The sequence below is a fragment of the Aethalodelphis obliquidens genome, unplaced genomic scaffold (genome assembly GCF_003676395.1).
Source record: "Aethalodelphis obliquidens isolate GAN/ISIS:26980383/991018 unplaced genomic scaffold, ASM367639v1 scaffold1, whole genome shotgun sequence".
Taxonomy (NCBI): Eukaryota; Metazoa; Chordata; class Mammalia; order Artiodactyla; family Delphinidae; genus Aethalodelphis; species Aethalodelphis obliquidens.
In genome coordinates this window covers 97119375-97133367 of record NW_020837945.1, presented here as the reverse complement: position 1 = coordinate 97133367, position 13993 = coordinate 97119375, and the positions used below count along the sequence as shown (strand labels likewise).

Here is a 13993-nt window from a genome sequence, read left to right as displayed (position 1 = left end):
ATTTAACACATAATATTTAAAATGATTGTCTGCCCTCTCTCTAAATTGCCTTTATCCACTTCTCTTCCCAGTCACGTGACCTCTTTTTGCTTGGGAACGTTCTTTCATCTGAAGTTCCAGAAGAACAAACACATGGGGGCCTAAGACTGCCTCCTCTTTGCAGCTATTAAATGTCCATTAAGTGGAATTTTTTGGCTCTTCTTCTCAAGCTGTTTTTTTGTTGTTGTTCTTCAAGTTCTCTGTTTGTTCAGTTAGATTGCTGTTTAAACTGGAAAAATAGCAGAGATCTCTTACCCTGTGCTTATAAATGCATTTGGAGATTACTTACAGCCTTTTCAAATAAATACCAGGCATAGAAGCATGTCAGAAACGTACACCCAAATGCGGCCTCATTTGTTTTGTGTTATAGTCTCTTCAATGTCTGTACTCAGTAACCTGAGAAATAGAAAATGGTTAGTAAATCAGTTTTAATTTCGAAGTGAGGCTTATCAGCACCTTCAAAGGTCAGTTAAATTCCTGCCCTTAAGTAACAGAAATGTCCTTTCCCCCTTTAGACCTTGATGAATGTGAGAGTGGAGAAGCCTGCTGGGCCCAGCTCTGCATCAGCTACTTAGGAGGCTCTGAATGCAGTTGTCAGGAAGGCTTTCGGATCAGTTCTGTCGCTTGTGGATGTGATGGTGAATTCCTGAGCTCTAACGTGAAATCCCTGATGTGATGGGGCCATCAATGGAGGGGGAATATCTGAGGCAGAGGGTTAGGGTGGGAAAGGGAAGGCTTTGACACTAAAGAGACTTGGATCTCTCTGTGGCTTAACCATGTTCTATTATATGAACTTGGGTGCCCTGAGCCTCAAATCCTCATCAGTAAAGTGAAGACAATAATGGGATTACTGGGGAAATTAAGAAAAGTAATATATGTAAAGTGCCTGCTACTGTGATTGACATCGAGAAATCACTCAACTAAAAGTAGCTATTATTATTATAATAATAGTCATCGGCCCATAATCCCTTTTACCTAATTTAATATATATATAGGCAAGTGAGAGATTCCAGCAAGCCATAGCACACTGCCACAGGAATTGCTCTTGGCAAGCTTGACTGGAGTCGGAGGTGATTACTGAGTGTCCTTCTACTTTAAGGGCAAAAGGATTGCCGGTTCACAAGCCACAGTCCAAATCTGTATCAGAATCCTTTATATATCTGATATCAATCTAGATAATGCAAGCTTTAAGGTGAGTCATTTTATAATTTTCTAACTTATTTGTTGAAATTGATTCACTTACCTTTTAGATGACTTCTAGCTGATAGGTGTATTTTTATATGATAGGAGAGTTTGAATTCAGTGAGTAGAGTTAATTCACTTTTTTATACCATTAAGAAGGGCTCATGCAAGTCATTGCTGTAAATTACTTTAACGAGTTTACCTTAAATATATAATCTTTAAATTTTCATTTGTGATTATTATTACCATTATTTTGAACCTTACTTTTCTTCTTGAAATCAAAGATTCGAAGATTGTTATCTATTTCAATAATAGTCAAATTATATAAGAAGACTTTAATGCCTCAGAGAAAATAGTGTTTCTTGGATTAAAGAAATAAATTCTTGTATTCTGTTGAGGATGATAGTTGTGTTTCTTCATATAGGTGCCAAGCTCCCCAGCCTTGCAGTATAGATAACAGCAAAGAACATACAACTATGATATCTATATATTCTAAACACAGTAGAGCATATTACCACTTACACCTCCCATCCAATTAACAGGGCCAAAAAAAATTGAATTTCTTGTACCATCTGTTCTTAAGCAAAGTGAGCCAAGAGATGATTGTGAATATACATACTTGGGTACACACATCCAAATGGAAAAGGTATCCACAATCTGAGGCCAGACCTGGAAACTCAGCTTCATAAATGAACTTTTAGTATATTGAACACATTGATCAAAGTCTGGGCTCAGATGTGGACATAACACCAGTAAGTCATATGAGATTAAGGCCTAGCCTTCATCCATCTCTAAAATTCTCCACAAACTGTGCACAGAATTATGCGTGGAATAAAGGCTTCACCATAGATATTGAATAATTCAAGAGTGAATGAACGTTCTGCAAAATGGTACACAGCCTAAGACCATGTAAGTTTTAAATTCTTCCTCAAATCTCATGAACAAGCTCTCAGAAAGACCTTGTCTATGTAGGTAAACTATGGTAAACTTGGAAATGAGTGAAGGAAAAGTAATTGGCAGGATATATTTGAGGAAGAATTGGGGCTATGCTTTCTATATAGCAATACATTGTTATTGGTTAATAAAGGTGACAGATATGCCCATGAGTTCATACGGTCTATTTTATCTCTCAACGCCTAAGAGCAAACACTTTAAATTTTCCCAGATGTGGGTGAATGTCTGGATCTCAGTATCATCTGTGGCCAACTACGTATCAACTCTGTGGAAAACTATGAGTATACTTGTGAGGAAGGCTGCAGAATTGGAAGTGATGGAAAAACGTGCATCTCTAAGTTGCTGTGGAGAGTTTTATCAAATCTCTTCTAACCGACTTCAACCCTTGTCTTGTTCTTTGGGAGCACGGAGACCATATATTCTTTAACTCAACCTGTCCTCCCCTTTCTCTCTTCACAGACTGAGATCTTTCTTTCCCTTTTGTTCTCTCTGCGGCAGTTTCAACTCTGTGCTTGCTGCTTCTCACCTTCGTTTACAATAGGCGGTTTGAAATGGCTTTCTCAAAGAGCTTTACCTTTCAGCTGCCCCCTGCCTTGACTGTCTAGTTCAGACTCTCTCATTTTTCCCATCAACCCTTGCTCAGTTTTTCCTTCTTTTAACCAGCATGTGGAATCCAGGTCTTTCCCTGTGCGGTCTGAGCTTTAGATGATGATGAGCTAAAGGAAGAAGAAGAGGAATTAGATATTGTGAAGTTTCCACGTCTTCTATTCAAGAGCCCACCTCAACTGCTTCATTATGTGGCCACCTCTCTGCCTCTCACCCACGAAGGTGAAGAAGATGAGCTGCAAGAGGGGAAAGATATTCGAGGAGAACTGACTGCTTTGCACAGAGTTGGTGCATAAAAGCATGTATCTCATTAAAGTCACCTCTTTTCTCCATTTTTAGATAGTTCACATAAATCTTTCATAGACAATTTCATTATCAATGTTTAATGCCATCAAGCGTTTTAACATGATATTAGCAAGAAAAATGGGACCAAAATTACTTCTTCAAAGCTCCCTATGAAATTCATCATCTTTTGTCTTTCTTCCCTTTAGCACAAAAAGAGGTTGCTATGTAGGTATGTGTGGACCAAGGGGTGCAGGGGGGTGGGCGCTATTGAAAATGTGATACAGTGAAATGGAGCTGAAAAATAGCTTTGAATCAGCATAATGGAGAGAAGGATTGGGACCTTTTAGTTCTAACAGTTTAAACTCTACTAGAAGTCATTTTGGTATAGTTCAAATTTACCTTAAATAGCCTTAACATCTAGACCCTTTCTAAATTTTAAAATGCAGAGAACCAATGGTTCAATATGCTCAAGTGGACCAAGAAAAAATATCTTTACAAATGTGAGCAGTTTTTCTTATATATCCATGCAACGGAACTCAAGCATCAAATCGCTTCTGATCAGAATAAATTAGCATAACCTCTTTCAGAAGTAACAGTTTGCAGCCAGTCTGCTGCTTCTTTTTCTTTTCTTTGTAAGACAGAGCTGCTCTTTTTGTTCTCCCTCTATTCCTTGTATTTTAAGAGCATCAAAGCTTAATGATTTCTTTAGAAGACATTCAGTAAAATAGCAGATTTGTTTATACGCTATGGTCAATGATAATAATATCAATAAATGTATCTGCATAATGATAGAAATGCTTTAATGTTACTGCATTAGACTCCTGATACTCTGGCTACTCAAAGTCAGAATAGAAATAGTTCAGGACTACCAAGACTATCAAGTCAGAACTTGAGTGGCCAAGATCTAGAGAGAAGAGAAGCTCAGACAAGTGAGATGGACAATCTGTGCTCCTTTTCTCCTTGAGCCATTTGCTAATGTATTGGCTATGCAGACAGAGAAGCCAGGAAGTCTACCGACAGCTGCAAAGAGAGTAAGGAGCTAAGCACAGTTATCAGCAGTATCATGCATGGTGCCAGAGAGGTAGAAGTTGGAGTTGAGGATCTGCCAAGGTGGAGAAGCCTTGCTAAACATGACAGGCTTTCAACTGGGACATCTGAAAGACCCCATCTAGAAACAGGGGCAAATCTTAAAATGGAATGAGCCTTAAAAAAACAACTGAGATAAAGTCTATCCATCCTTATTCAGATTAAGGTAATTTCCCTCAAGAATGGAACAGATATACACATTATGGTACATTTATACAATAGAATACTATATAGCCATAAAAAATAAACTAGTGAACACACAACATGTGTGAGTCTCATAAACATTATATAGAATGAAGGAAGCTTGATACCAAAGAGTACATACTTTACAATTCCATTTATATAAAGTTCAAAAATAAGGGGAAATAATCCATGGTGATATAAATCAGAATAGAGCTTAATTTGTAAGGCTAATGATTAAGAATCATCAAGTCACCTTTCAGTTTTTGGGGTGCTGGTAATATTCTATATCTTCATCTGGGAGGCATTTACATGGGGTTATTTACACTGTGGGAGAAAAAAGTATGAAGTGTACACTTGAGTTCTGTGCACTTCTCTGCATGTATATTAAATCTCAGTAAGAAGGCTTACTTGGGAAAAAAAAAAAAAAAAACTTTGCATAAAACAGCCTGGAAGGAAAAACACTGAAGTGCCAGGACCATTGATTATTTTTGTGTTCAGAAATTAATGGTAATTTCTTTTCATTTTTTACTTTCTTCAATATCCTAAATATTCTTTAGGGACTACTTCCAAGCTCTATTTTAAAAGGTATCTCTTTGCTATTGTCTTTTACTGGGACTCTTTAGGAAATGTGCTCAAGGATCATGTTTATTTGTTTTTTGGGACATGAAGGGTTTCATCTTTATTTTCAGTGATGTAGACAGTATGGGTCCACTAAGATGACATTGCATTCCGGTCTGTTTAGATTCATACCTTCGGACACAATTGCACGTTGAGCTGTGAGGACTGCATGAATGGAGGCTGGTGCCAGGAAGGAAAGAGTGGATGCTGCTTCCCAGCTGGCTGGGGAGACATTCTTTGTAATGAAAGTAAGTGATTCCTTGGAGCATGGGTAAGAGAGTGATGAATTTTCCTTTACTGCTGGTAAACTGTTGGTCAGGAGCTCTTTACATATGTTCTCCCCAAAATGTTTTAACAAGGTTAACAATTGATATGGGTGAGAAACCAATTTATTTGTTGTGCACAAAGAATGTCTGTGAAGCACTGAGGTTTCAAACTGAACATGTGATTAAAATGGGAGATTTTGTGTTCCCTGGGAAACTTGATGTGCTGTCTCTTGTTCATCCATGGAACGTAAAAGTTTATAAAGGATCCTAATATTCTAGGCCTATAAAAATCCCTCCATTTAAATAAATCATTAGGCCCTGGCAAGCTACTCCCAAGGAAGAAAGAAAAATGAAAGGATTTGCGTTACGAAGTGCAGTTAATGGAACTGCGCGACTGTTCGCTGCCTCTTTTTTGTTTGTGTTCTCTTTTTCTTTTAAACAATATGTAAGTACAGCCAATGACACTTGTAAGTTTTTTATATGTCTCTCATGAGAAAATGTCAATGATTTGAAAAATAATACCTCTAATAAATTTTTTCCTTTATATTTTAAATGGAGGTATATTTGCAGATACTAAAACTGACAAGTAATAAAAACAGAATATATTGACTCTTTTTATTTCCTTTTTCTCTTTTTAAATTTCCCTTATAAATTTTTTAATAAAAGAGTTCTCTTGGTCTTTGTGAATGGCTTGGAAGATGATATGAGCAGAATTTCTTTTGAAGCCCCTGCATGTGGGAAGAAAGAGCACAAATATTGTTTCTATTATGAGATGGATGCAAAAGTTGAATTATAACATAGTGAAGTGGTTCCCCCAGAATTACTAGTTAGAGTGTGGAGGCTCTTCCTGAAGCATCCCTCTGATCATGTCTCCCTGCTGCTCAGAAAGCTTCAGGAGTGTCCCATTTCCTGATACATAAAGCTTTATGCTTCTAATCTAGTTACCGGCAACCATCTAATATCAGGCCCTCATAAATCCTTTTCTCTTTTTATCCACAACTCTTTGACCAGCTTATCATTTCCAGCAAGCTACACCAGTCACTACTTAATGCTTTGCACTTTTCAGCTTTGTGCCTTTTGCTAAACTGACATCTTTGTCTATTGCCATTTATTGCCTGAAGCTTTATTTGATGGTCCCAGTCCAATCGCAGCTATTTATATTTTCTGTGGATTTAAAGCCTCTCTCTCTACTTTTCTCTCTCTCTCTCTCTCTCTCCCTCTCTCCACTGAATTAGAGTTAGCTATGCTTCTGTTCCATTTCCTTACTAGTCTGGAAGCTTATTGGCCAGGTCCTATTCACATTTCTCCAAATTGGAGGCACCTGTGCATGAATGGATAAAACTTTGTATTGAGACTTCCAGCTATATGGACCTGCTGCTTGACATAGTCAACTGTATAAAACCGGGATCAAATAAATCTTATTGCATGACTATTAGGAAGTAAATGTTTTCCCTATATTATAAAATTTTTTGGTAAATATGCATCTTCCAAACCCTTGATCCCTAACATGTCAGCATGAGAGATGAATCTAAAAATCTATTGCAAATGCATCAGAGTAAAACGTCTGACGCAAAATTAATATAGAAATGTTGAAAATGAACTTCCTGATAAAATGAAGATAACATGACCCCTTCTTTGGCTTTGGAAAACCTTGAGATTCTCTACGTGTTCACATGGTCCAGAAAAGGGCAGTCTGTCCCTGAAAACAGAAGCTTATGTCTTCTTTGCATTTCCTGTCTTTCATTCATTCTTCTTCTACAAAAATTAAAACAGAACAATCCAAATTGGAAAAAAAAAAAGTGCTCAGTAATTCTTTAACAAAAAGGGAGAGCAAGAACACTTTCTTAAAAATCCCTATAGGGGCTTCCCTGGTGGCGCAGTGGTTAAGAATCCGCCTGCCAATGCAGGGGACATGGGTTCGAGCCCTGGTCCGGGAAGATCCCACATGCCACAGAGCAACTAAGCCCGTGCACCACAACTACTCAGGCCTGGCACCACAACTACTCAGGCCTGGCACCACAACTACTGAAGCCCACGCACCTAGAGCCCGTGCTCCACAACAAGAGAAGCCACTGCAATGAGAAGCCCGCACACTGCAACGAACAGTAGCCCCAGCTGGCTGCAACTAGAGAAAGCGTGCGCACAGCATCAAAGACCCAAAGCAGCCAAAAATAAATAAGTAAATAAATAAATTTATAAAAAAAAATCCCTATAAACTGTAATAAATGGAAGTGACCAATCATTCATCACTAGTATTTCTAAGAGTACCAGCTCTTCAAATGCAGCAAGAGACATTTAAAAAAAAAAAATCTGCAGGGATCTGGAAAGTTGGTTTTCCCACGGAGTAGATCTTCTAGCTCAATGTCCTTATTGGTCTATAATGAAAACATCTACTTGGATGTTTTAGGAATTTCTCCAAGTAGTTACAATGAAACAATTAAAAAATTACCACATATTAATCTTAACAGCACATTTTAGAACTCCATTTCTTTTGAAGAGATTTCATATTGACTGTCTCATTTGTTATTGTGAGACTCTATCCAGTGGAAAGAGAAGATAGGAGTATTTTCATATGATAAATGAATGGACTATATATTATATGGAAGGGAAGATTCATGACTTCTTCCAAATCATCCAGCTATGGTTTAGCGCATGTTTGTTTTAAACTTTTCTTCTCCAGGATAATTGCTCTGTTTGATGTTAATGAAGTATTTAGCAAATCCCTGTGTGCCGTGATATCATATTCTTTTAGTGGGGGACTACCAGATGATAGTGTTGGTATGCCAATATTGATGCCTTGCTATAACCCAGATACTGTGCAAGCTATTTAAACTTGCCTAGCTTCATTTTCCAGGTATATTTTTATATATATATTTTATATATTTTAAAATATATATTTATATATTTTTTAAAATGTGCCATCTATAGTTGCTGTAAGAATTCAAAGACTTACTACGTGTAAATTAACAATGCAGGTCTCAACCAGTATTTGTTGCCGGTTTCTTTGTCTTACTCCTTTTGTTTTCGCCTTTCCTTTTCATGGTAACCTCAAGCTTGAAAGCAAAGAAAAGCAGCCAAGTTTCCATATTAGCAGCATCTGGAAAGGTGTGGGTGGGTAGATGGCAGAGGTGATATAAATGTAGTTTTACAATATTTAGCCAATTATGATAAAATGTCAATTTAAATGGTTACTAACCTTATCTCAGCAGCTCTATTTACTCAAGTTAAGCTTAAAGTCATAGACATTTCCCCCATTTTATTTATTTTTAATGGAATACTAAGCACTTCCCCCCAAAACAACAAACCAAAGAAAACAGTTCTTTGCTTGACTTTGTCAATCTTTGTGCAGAATACCTTGGAACCCTCAAGACAGTCTTAGTTGCCTTCATTTCCGGTTAAAAATCCATGGCTTTTTTTTCTACATTTCTATTTTTCAAAATAGAAGATGCAGTTTGTTTCTCACTAAGGTTAGTAACATATATAGAGCAAAAATGTTTAAGTAGTTCTGAAAATGTGAAGGCTAGAGTTTAAGGAACAAGGTAAATTTTGCATGTAAAACTTGTTAGCAGTTCTTCAGTCAGCATCATTTTAACTAGCTGTATCAGTAATTCCCCCAGCAATGATGACGCCATCCAAACTAGGAACAGGCCAGAGACTCTTCCTGAGTCTGCAAGTTACAGAGATTTTAATTACTGAGAATACATTCTAATAGAAAGACAAGCTTTTATTCTCTAACCATTTGTATCACAATGAGTATATTACACTGTATATCCACCTTCTCCATTTTCTTCATAGCTCGTTCCCCAGAGACCAGTGGGAAAGAATATGATGGCATCTGTGATTGTCAGAACGGAGGCACATGTGATCCTCTGAGCTGGCAGTGCGAGTGCCCCTCATGGGTTCATGGGAAAACCTGTGAAGACGGTAGGAATGGCTGGTCATATGAGACAGCTCTTTAAGTTCTTGATGTTTCTAATAGGAAATAAACAAAATGAAAGCTGCATCTCTACTTTTCAAGGTGGTCTTTTCTTTTTTTTTAATATGGTTTTTATTCTTCAATTTGTTAATATGGTGTATCACATTGATTGATTTGCATTTATTGAAGAATCCTTGCATTCCTGGAATAAACCCCACTTGATCATGGTGTATGATCCTTTTAATGTGTTGTTGGATTCTGTTTGCTAGTATTTTGTTGAGGATTTTTGCATCTATATTCATCAGTGATATTGGTCTGTAATTTACTTTTTTGGAGTATCTTTGTCTGGTTTTGGTATCAGGGTGATGGTGGCCTCATAGAATGAGTTCGGGAGTGTTCCTTCCTCTGCAATTTTTTGGAAGAGTTTGAGAAGGATGCGTGTTAGCTCTTCTCTAAATGTTTGATAGAATTCAGCTGTAAAGCCATCTGGTCTTGGACTTTTGTTTGTTGGAAGATTTTTAATCACAGTTTCAATTTCATTACTTTTGATTGGTCTGTTCATATTTTCTATTTCTTCCTGTTTCAGTCTTGGAAGGTTAAACCTTTCTAAAAATTTGTCCATTTCTTCCAGGTTGTCCATTTTATTGGCATAGAGTTGCTTGTAGTAGTCTCTTAAGATGCTTTGTATTTCTGCGGTGTCTGTTGTAACTTCTCCTTTTTCATCTCTAATTTTATGGATTTGAGTCCTCTCTCTCTTTTTCTTGATAAGTCTGGCTAATGGGTTATCAATTTTGTTTATCCTCTCAAAGAACCAGCTTTTAGTTGTATTGATCTTTGCTATTGTTTTCTTTGTTTCTATTTCATTTATTTCTGCTCTGATCTTTATGATTTCTTTCCTTCTGCTAACTTTGGGTTTTGTTTGTTCTTGTTTCTCTAGTTCCTTTAAGTGTAAGGTTAGATTGTTTATTTGAGATTTTTCTTGTCTCTTGAGGTAGGCTTGTATTGCTATAAACTTCCCTCTTAGAACTGCTTTTGCTGCATCCCATACGTTTTCAGTCATCGTGTTTTCATTGTCATTTGTTTCTAGGTATTTTTTGATTTCCTCTTTGATTTCTTCAGTGATCTCTTGGTTATTTAGTAACATATTGTTTAGCCTCCATGTGTTTGTGATTTTTTTTTCCCTGTAATTGATTTTTAATCTCATAGTGTTGTGGTCGGAAAAGATACTTGATATGATTTCAATTTTCTTAAATTTACTGAGGCTTGATTTGTGACCTGAGATGTGATCTATCCTGGAGAATGTTCTGTGTGCACTTGAGAAGAAAGTGTAATCTGGTGTTTTTGGATGTAATGTCCTATAAATATCAATTAAATCTACCTGGTCTATTGTGTCATTTAAAGCTTGTGTTTCCTTATTAATTTTCTGTTTGGATGATCTGTCCATTGGTGTAAGTGAGGTGTTAAAGTCCCCCACTATTATTGTGTCACTGTCGATTTCCTCTTTTAAAGCTGTTAGCAGTTGCCTTATATATTGAGGTGCTCCTATGTTGGGTGCATATATATTTATAATTGTTATATCTTCTTGGATCAATCCCTTGGTCATTATGTAGTGTCCTTCCTTGTCTCTTGTAACATTGTTTATTTTAAAGTCTATTTTATCGGATATGAGTATTGCTACTCCAGCTTTCTTTTGATTTCCATTTGCATAGAATATCTTTTTCCATCCCCTCACTTTCAGTCTGTATGTGTCCCTAGGTCTGAAGTGGGTCTCCTGTAGACAGCATATATAAGAGTCTTGTTTTTGTATCCATTCAGCAAGCCTGTGTCTTTTGGTTGGAGCATTTAATCCATTCACGTTTAAGGTAATTATCGATATGTATGTGCCTATGACCATTTTCTTAATTTTCGGGGGTTTGTTTTTGTAGGTCCTTTTCTTCTCTTGTGTTTCCCACTTAGAGAAGGTCCTTTATCATTTGTTGTAGAGCTGGTTTGGTGGTGCTGAATTCTCTTAGCTTTTGCTTGTCTGTAAAGTTTTGATTTCTCCATAGAATCTGAATGAGATCCTTGCTGGATAGAGTAATCTTGGTTGTAGGTTCTTTCCTTTCATCACTTTAAGCATATCATGCCACGCCCTTCTGGCTTGTAGCGTTTCTGCTGAGAAATCAGCTGTTAACCTTATGGGAGTTCCCTTGAATGTTATTTGTTGTTTTTCCCTTGCTGCTTTCAATAATTTTTCTTTGTCTTTAATTTTTGCCGGTTTGATTATTATGTGTCTCGGCGTGTTTCTCCTTGGGTTTATCCTGTATGAGACTCGCTGCGCTTCCTAGACTTGGGTTGGCTATTTCCTTTCCCATGTTAGGGAAGTTTTTGACTATAAGTTCTTCAAATATTTTCTCGGGTACTTTCTCTCTCTCTTTTCCTTCTGGAACCCCTATAATGCAAATGTTGTTGCATTTAATGTTGTCCCAGAGGTCTCTTAGGCTGTCTTCATTTCTTTTCATTCTTTTTTCTTTATTCTGTTCTGCAGCAGTGAATTCCACCATTCTGTCTTCCAGGTCACTTATCCATTCTTCTGCCTCAGTTATTCTGCTATTGATTCCTTCTAGTGTATTTTTCATTTCAGTTATTTTATTGTTCATCTCTGTTTGTTTGTTCTTTAATTCATCTAGGTGTTTTGTTCTTTAATACTTCTAGGTCTTTGGTAAACATTTCTTGCATTTTCTCGATCTTTGCCTCCATTCTTTTTCCAAGGTCCTGGATCATCTTCACTATCATTATTCTGAATTCTTTTTCTGGAAGGTTCCTATCTCCACTTCATTTAGTTGTTTTTCTGGGGTTTTATCTTGTTCCTTCATCTGGTACATAGCCTTCTGCCTTTTCATCTTGTCTATCTTTCTGTGAATGTAGTTTTTGTTCCACAGGCTGCAGGATTGTAGTTCTTCTTCAAGGTGGTTTTTCTAAATAAGTAAAGGGCTGTGTCTATATATACAAGAGCACAATTGCTTTGACTGATGAATGTGTAACAGAAAAAAATAACTGATACTTAAATCACCAACTGTGATCTAAGCAGGATGAATCCGGATACAGAGAAAGCCTTTCTCATTTGCTGAGCAAAATGTGGAGTTCGTGTGCAGAGGTTTACACATAGGGCCTGAGTGAATTGATTTGCTCTGCATAATAACAGAATGAAGAAAATGAATATCTTTGGGCAAATCATGGAGGAAGTGAGATAAAAATCAGAGAAGAAAAGGAGAGGAGAGAAAGAGGAAAAGAGAGGAGAAATGATGGTTGAAAAACTCACAAAATACCAATCCAATGAGTGCTGCCTGTGGATTTTTCATGGAAATCAGTCAAGAGACCACATTTTCTACATGGGTGGATAAAACACAAAAAAGAAACTGCTTGTACAGTCCCAGGAGTTGAAGGCAGAGAGTCAATGAAGATATAAGTCTTCAGGGATTGCCAGAAATCATGGGGAGTTTATTAGGTTCTCACAGGTCGTGAAACTGGGGAGATGGAAACCAAGTTTAGTTTGCTCTCACAGTGGTGCAGGAAGACACCTCTAGTTGTTTATCCCCCGAACGATATTCATTCATTTATTCAAAAAATATATATTAAGTGCTTGCAAGGCACTGTGCCAGGTTTTATGATATGGTAACAAAACAAAAATAAAAAAGCTCCTGGTCCTTCTTCGTGGAACTTACAGTCTTGTTCAAAGCAGACATCGGTTACAAATGTTGGTAGGTATTTCAAATTAAATATTAATGTGTGCTTGGAGGTCAGACCATGAGAACCATACAGACTGTGTGAGCCAGGGAACAACTTCTAGAGTAGTGACCCTTAAGCAGAAGCCTGCAAAAGGAGGAGACATGAGACAGGGGAAGAGAGAGTGAGCCACGTGTTGCCCAGCTCTGAAGTGGGAAAGAGTGAGGTACATTAGAGGCACCTAAGGAAGGCCAGCTGGTGGAGCAAAAGTCAATGAGATATTAGTGCAACATGAGGTCAGCCAGTGCAGGGGCTCATCAGTCTTGTTACGTTTGGAGTTTTTAACCCAACAGCAATGGCAAGTCATTGCAGAATTTTTTGGCAGTGGATATAAAATCACAGGGTTGGTTTTTAAAAGAGCTCTCTAGCCTTGGTCCAATCAGATTGGAAATGTCTTACCTTTTGCAAGCTCCTTATCTTATGTAACAACCGCTCTAGTGAGGTTTGCATGTGGGTTAATATTCACTTCCTTTGTCTTTCTACCCTTTAGGATGCCCAAAAGGATTCTTTGGGAAGAGTTGCAAAAGGAAATGTAACTGTGCCGACAATGGCCATTGCCACAGGGTGTATGGTGCCTGTATGTGTGAGCCAGGGCGCTATGGGAGGTTTTGTCACCTGAGTAAGTCACAGGCACGAAATTTCCTCTCTGTGTGTAAGCAAGGAAGCTCAGAAAAATACTGAAAATACTTTAGTGTCAACTTAAAGGAAGACACCCAACATAAGAGCTGTGAGCTTAAGTTTTATTCAGGGTCTTGCTGAAGACTAGAGCCTAGGAGACAGCACCTCAGTTTGCTCTGAGGAAACTGCTCCAAAGAGGTAGGGGAGAAGCCAGTTTATTTATATATATTTCTATCCTCCCATACACATCTCATTTAATTTTAGGGTTGACTTAACTGGCACCACACCTGTTATATGATATTATACATTATCCTTTACTTACGTAAAATAAAATGCCTTATATATTATTAAAGAGGAAGTGCAGTAATATGAAATAGCCCATACATTTTTAAAATGTTATTGCCAAGTTATGTAAATCTGCATCTCTGTAAATGACATTTTAAGGTAATTAAAAAAAATAAACACTCTTCCTACT

General features: G+C 37.4%; 1 protein-coding gene across 1 annotated transcript in view; it reads left to right on the top strand.

The window, feature by feature from the left end:
- Window positions 1-13993, top strand: part of LOC113629270 (EGF-like and EMI domain-containing protein 1) — a 460637-nt gene that overhangs the window by 438427 nt on the left and 8217 nt on the right. The window contains 5 exon segments of the mRNA XM_027123709.1: window positions 555-677; window positions 2875-3065; window positions 5078-5201; window positions 9015-9143; window positions 13391-13519. Coding sequence (XP_026979510.1) covers window positions 555-677; window positions 2875-3065; window positions 5078-5201; window positions 9015-9143; window positions 13391-13519 — 696 coding nt within the window.